General features: G+C 42.5%; 1 protein-coding gene across 5 annotated transcripts; it reads right to left on the reverse strand.

The window, feature by feature from the left end:
- Window positions 1-490: 490 nt before the first annotated feature.
- Window positions 491-5,810, reverse strand: cep57 (centrosomal protein 57). Of its 5 annotated transcripts, XM_020600192.1 has the most exons (12): window positions 5,529-5,809; window positions 4,911-5,097; window positions 4,249-4,449; window positions 4,005-4,126; window positions 3,766-3,855; window positions 3,659-3,697; window positions 3,412-3,489; window positions 3,107-3,202; window positions 2,757-2,825; window positions 2,429-2,658; window positions 2,201-2,345; window positions 491-2,111 (listed from the first exon to the last, which is right to left on the reverse strand). In XM_020600192.1, exons 1-12 carry the CDS (start codon window positions 5,559-5,561, stop codon window positions 1,926-1,928), a joined length of 1,476 nt encoding a protein of 491 aa, XP_020455848.1. In that variant the 5' UTR covers window positions 5,562-5,809; the 3' UTR covers window positions 491-1,925. The 5 variants fall into 5 exon arrangements, with proteins under 5 accessions (XP_020455848.1, XP_020455850.1, XP_020455851.1 ...); XM_020600194.1 differs by lacking the exon at window positions 3,659-3,697 and having other exon boundaries at window positions 2,757-2,822; window positions 3,727-3,855; window positions 5,529-5,810; XM_020600195.1 differs by lacking the exon at window positions 3,659-3,697 and having other exon boundaries at window positions 2,760-2,822; window positions 3,727-3,855.
- Window positions 5,811-5,871: the final 61 nt, after the last annotated feature.

Genomic DNA, 5,871 nt, shown 5'->3' on the forward strand with positions numbered 1-5,871 from the left:
GTTTATAAGCTACTATACCTGTGATGTATGTACCATTAAGCTCTGCTCTCGTCCTTATTGTGGATCAGCATAAATAATACAGTATTATCACATTTTAAGTATTGATGAGAGGACACACAGCAGCATTTTGTGTTGTGAAAACAATTGTCACTACACTTTTAACTAGGTAAAGTGGTCCACAATCATAAGAGGTATATTTACTGCATTGCTGTTTTTCTCAGTGTTTTAGCATGCACACTGAGAAAGGCATTAGTGAAAATGTTTGTGCATGTCACTCTTCTGCATTACAGAATAATAAAAGTGCAGCAAATGAATTTCAGAAGATGATGTTTTACTCCAAGTTTACATCAGTCAGTTCTACTTAGATTACCTACAGATTTAAATGGTTTAACTGCACCCGATTAACAAGGGTGAAAGCAGTGATCCTTCACTAAAGTATACTACATATAAACAAGTGCAAAATCACTGAATAGTGACACCTTCTGTGTTTATAAGATTTATTGGGAGTCAATCAGGGCAAGTGCATTTACTTTGAATGTCAGAGCAAAGCATTTATTAACTTAAACTTTAGTGTAATATGTGATCTGCTAAATCCAAGGTCAAATCAGATTTTATTTACACAGCATAATATCACAAATCACAGAATTGCCTTTACAATCTGTGACGTATCACACATTTATTGACAATGCAGAGGGTCTAGATACAGTATGGTAGCTGATATACTATGGTGAGAATGAGACCACGTACAAAAAAAAAAGCTGCTTTCTCAGTGGCTGGTGTTCATTAGCAACAGTATGTGTTAACTACACTGCACCTTGGTTGATAAATCATTTATAGTCAAACAGCCATTCAGCTAGTAATTACCGGCTCATAGGACTAGAACGAATCTGGTTCGGGTGTGTTTTACTCGTGGTTTCCACAGCAGCAGTAATGAAGTGCGGTGCCATTACCTAATCCATCCACATTTATCTTCTGTTTGTCCAAACTCATCTGTATCTGTTAATTGGAGCGCTCCCATAGTTGAGCCTGTGGGCAGGTCTGCTGTTCAGACGCGTGACGACAGTAGGGGTTCACTCAGGCCTTCTCCATAGTTCAAGCAAAGGTAATCCCCATTACGCCTCCAAAAAGCTCGACTTAAACTGTGAAATGTTAGCTTAATACATCCTGAGGACTAGTTGTTGACAAGTCTGGCTTTATTGGGATGCTTTACTTCTCACAGAAAACTCACTCAAAAACAGATTGCCTGTGATTATCAATAAACAATCATCACACATATTTGTAGAAATAATCAACTATTATGATCACACACACACACACAACATAAGTGTGCACTACTCACGTATTCAGAGTTTGCACCAAGCAGTGTAGTCTTTTAGGTCCTTCAGCACATCATTAGGATAATCAAGTTGTAGTTTCTTTACACTACCAATGGCTACAGCATCCACTTTGTGAATATTTATGAATCAATCGTTTTAGCATCATAAAAGCATCATTTGTCTTTCTTAAAAAATAGTTTTTAATTTTCTGGGTCTGGTTTAAGTCCATAGTGGAACCGTCAACAAATACTGAAAAGGAAAATTAAAATACCATTTCTAGCCCTCATTGGATTTTAAAAATTTCTTTTACAATATTTGCAAAGAATAAATCATGTGTCATTTAAAGCCTCTCTTTCTTTAAAATATATGGTCATGCACTAATCAAGCAACAAGCTGACCTGGGCTGGTAGAGATAGTGTTCTTAGATGTGTTACACTGCACTTACATTGCATTTTCTTAAGGGACACACACTCTTGTTCTACCAGGTCCGTCATGTTCACGTAGTGGTTTACGGTCAGTAGCTGTGTTGATGGTGAAGTAATGGGCAAAGGTCGAAAGACAGCAGCAACAAGATCAACCTCCTGTGCTGTGTTCATGTCCTGGTGAGTGTCACGTCTGTAGTGAGGTCTGCAGCGCTTTCATGTCCCTCAGCAGCCTCAGATTCTTCCTGCTTCTCTCTCCTGGTCGAACTTTGACTGCTGCAGCAGGGCGCCCTCTTGTGGACGCTGTGCCAGTTGTCCTCACCTCATTCCTACCGCCCCACCTAGAATTGGCTTCTTTTCTTAACTTCTTTATCTAGAGGAGAGGCAAAGAATGTAAAGGACAGGAGATGCAAAACTAAATTTTCTGGTTGTGTGTGAACAGAGCTGTTTTTGAAAACCTACCAATGTTTTGTGTTTGTGGAGCTTACTGATCTGCTCTCCTTTCCTCTCCATTTTCAGCAGCAGCCTCTCCTGCTCTCTCTGAAGTTCTCTTCGTTCCTGTTCTGACACACTGTTCTCCACCTGCCTCATCAACTCATCCTGCTCCCTGCAACACACACACACACACAAAAGTGAACACTTTTGATAAGCAATTCACTCCTTATAGAGCTCAGATGCAACTACACTCACAAGCCCATGAGTCGCAGTTCCTCCTGTAGCGCCTGCAGCAGTTCTGATAGCTCCTCCCCACAAGCAGAGGAGGAAGAGGAGGAACTGTCAGAATGCTTGTACCCAGCCATCTCACAGCTGTCTGTGTTGTTAGACAGGACTCTGTTGTTGCAGAGGTGTGGCTGGTGTTGCTTCAGGAGAGACAACACGGACTGGACATTTGCTCTGACTGAGTGGCTGCAGCCTACTGACTGAACAGAGGCAGAGAGAGCCAGAGTAAGGGAAGTGCAGCATTAAAAACAGAATACTGTATTAGTTCAAATATTAAACCACAAATGTATTTCCATACTACCGTTCCAGCAACAAAAGGTACATCTCTAAGGCTCAGTCTATAGTGTGGTTGTGTGTAGGACGACTGCTGCAGTGAAGATTTATGGAAAAAGAACATTAGCATAAACCACATCAAGAAAAAGCAGAGATGATCAGACTTTCATCAGTTTTATACTATTTTACAACATGCACTTAATTTTCGACTTGATTCAATACGATATTCACAGATGTACTATAGTGTAGAGAAGCATTGGACTGCAGCTGCCTTGTCTCCTTTGTTTAAACATCTACTTATAAAGAGGGAAGGAAACATTCTCAATGTGGCGAAGCAGGCATAAAACCCTCAACTGCTAGTGTGAAGGTCTTTACCTTTGAATTGGATTTCTTTTCTTTGGACCGTCTGGTGGAACGGCAGGGTGACACCGACTGCAGCAGGATCCTGTTGGCCTCCAAACCTGTATGTAGCTGAGGAATGAGGAGTGAAAGAAAAAAGAAAAAAATCACCACACACAAAAAAAGATATGGCAATGTGCACATGGCCATTTCAACATATAAATGTCTGCAAAACAAGGCTATGCCTCCTTTCGGATATAATGCACATTCCAAAGGTGCCAGTAGTGAGGGCATGGAAGACGACGTTAGCTACAGGGAAATACAAATCACTGTGTTATTACCTGGTTGGCCTTGTCCTGGATGAGCTTCCTCTGGTGCTCCTCCTCCTGCAGCTTCAGCTCCAGCTCACGAATCTTCATCTGATATTCAGACACACACAGTCATCATTACTGTACTACTGCTGAATATAATAACTTTAAAATGGATCTTTCACTGACCGCTAAGTAAGGCTGAACCATGGCAACACCGAGGAGGTTAAAAAAACAAATCAACTGATGCTATTTTTCTAACTGATATTTCACATCTTACCTGAGCATTGTTCTGTGTGCGTGTGAGCCTGAGATACTCCTGTTCCAGTCGCTCTAGCTTCTATGTACCTGAGCATTGTTCTGTGTGTGTGTGAGCCTTAGATACTCCTGTTCCAGTCGCTCTAGCTTCTCCAAATGGATGCGCTCAGACACTGTGTCAGGATGTTGATCAGCTGACTTGGCTGTCTCCATGGAGACCTGACAGTGTGGGGAACAGTTAATACATATCTACACGTTTATTCTCATACACACGAGAGGCTTTAACTCAACACATTGCATTGTGCATTTAAACTGAAGAGTCTTAGCCTCTATATCGCAGCTTATGACATTTAGGAACACTGGTTAACCTGCTGTTTGAGAAGACTGGTCCTGTCCGCCTTGGCACTGCGCAGCATCCTCCTCATGTGATCCAGCTGTCGCTCCAGCTTCACGCAGCGAGACTCTGCAGCAGCCAGGTGGGTGATCAACACTACGAGAAGGAAGACGGTACTCCATGAGGCACAAAGAAGATGGAGAAGACTCAAGGAAACAAATAGATATGACGATGGCAAAAAGTCAGTGAAATCATTATATTGTAAATCACATACCGACCTTGGTTACAGTTGGATGGGTCTCTCATCTCTCTCTGTGTTTCTGTCTGATTATTAAAGTGTCTCTGTGTGACTTTCTCACTCTGCACACGAGTGTGTGACCCATCTTTCCCCATAGTGTGCAGGCTGAGCTCTGCATGTCCCTTCTCCAACTCTAATCTCCTGATCTTCTCCTGGAGGTTCCTCAAGGCAGATAAGATCGCTGCACACACACACACACACACACACACACTGTGAGTGAGAGATTATAAATAAGACTGTGATGTATATGGGACCCAGTGATAGACTGGTAACCTGTCCCGGATGTGCCCTGCCTCTCACCCAATGACAGCTGGGATTGGCTCCAGCCCTCGTGACCCTCTGCAGTATAATCAGTATAGATAATGGATGGATGGATGTATATGGGTATATAGTGATACATTTCAAACCCATTTGGGGCATAGTGTAATAAGATATGATTCTGAGGTTTGGATCGAAGAAGCTTAGAAGCTTAGAGAGGATAATGTAAAAGAATGAATAGATGTTGGTGCAGCTGAGACATTCAAGTAGTGTGGCATCAAGTTACACATGTAACCATGGAGCTCTGACACACCACAATGCCTTAATGGAAACTTTACAAAGAGAAAATCCACACGCAGACACAGATGCATGAATTAAACTTACCCGCACTGCTGCTCTCAGGAAAGGCCTTGCTGGCCGATGACAGGCGACACCACTGATGTGTGCGTGTTTGGGGTGTGTGATGCACAAGCGTGTTGATGAAGGGACGGTGAACAGGATACTCTTCATAAGATGGCAGGGACAGGCTGTCAGATACTACTCCACTGGGTGGTGGCGGTGGGTAGAGCTCCTGAAGAGAAACGGGCTAAATGTTGAACAGCATCCACAACATCTGGCAAATGCAGATATTCACATTGTATGTTCAGGACGTATCGGTAATGTAGCTGTTAATAGAGATACTGTAGTGTAACGCACCATCTATCGCAAGAGCTAATGTTAGCTAATTAAACAGGAAAAAAGGTGACATAGGTTAAATCTGAACTGAAACCTAAAATTCGTGCACTAATTGAACTTAACGTTGCAACATAATGTGTTATTTCGAGCGCCGCCAACACTTTAAGGTGAAACTTCACTATCTACTTCTGCAGCACCAGCTGGTCCGAACTGTAGCAAATGCTGCTAGATAACGTTAGCTAGCCAACTCTGTAGTCAATATGTACAGTGTCAAACCGATTTTGTTCTTTATTTTAAGTTAAATTGGGCAAAATCTAGCAAAGGTACCTTCTCCCGCGTAGCATCAGCCACGGTCCCCATTGAAATTTAGCCAATCCGATTCGGCTCGCTTGTGCTGAACCACAAGGTAAAATAGGCAACAAATAAACTATAGCGGATCCGTTTTGGTGACGAGTGACAGACTTGCTAGCTAAGTACCATTTCCAGAACTGCGGGGTTTATAAAGAAAACATCACTTCAGGAGACGCACAACCCAGTGTCTCCGGAGGGTGTGAGTGATATTTATCACAGCCTGGCCCGTAAGGCGGTGCATGCGTAGACATTAACACTATTTTAGAGAGCCAGTAAGTCCGGTGTTATTCTACGTATGAAACAAGCGCACAATGCTTGC

Source organism: Monopterus albus, unplaced genomic scaffold, assembly GCF_001952655.1.
Source record: "Monopterus albus unplaced genomic scaffold, M_albus_1.0 scaffold45.1, whole genome shotgun sequence".
Classification (NCBI taxonomy): Eukaryota; Metazoa; Chordata; class Actinopteri; order Synbranchiformes; family Synbranchidae; genus Monopterus; species Monopterus albus.

Excerpts from the sequence above, each read along its gene's own strand:
- cep57 (XM_020600192.1), bottom strand. The coding sequence starts at position 5,561 with ATGGGGACCGTGGCTGATGCTACGCGGGAGAAG. Across the intron at positions 4,450-4,910 it reads TCCTGAGAGCAGCAGTGCGG|CGATCTTATCTGCCTTGAGG; the intron begins GTAAGTTTAATT and ends GTGTGTGTGCAG. Across the intron at positions 3,203-3,411 it reads TCCAGGACAAGGCCAACCAG|CTACATACAGGTTTGGAGGC; the intron begins GTAATAACACAG and ends CTCATTCCTCAG.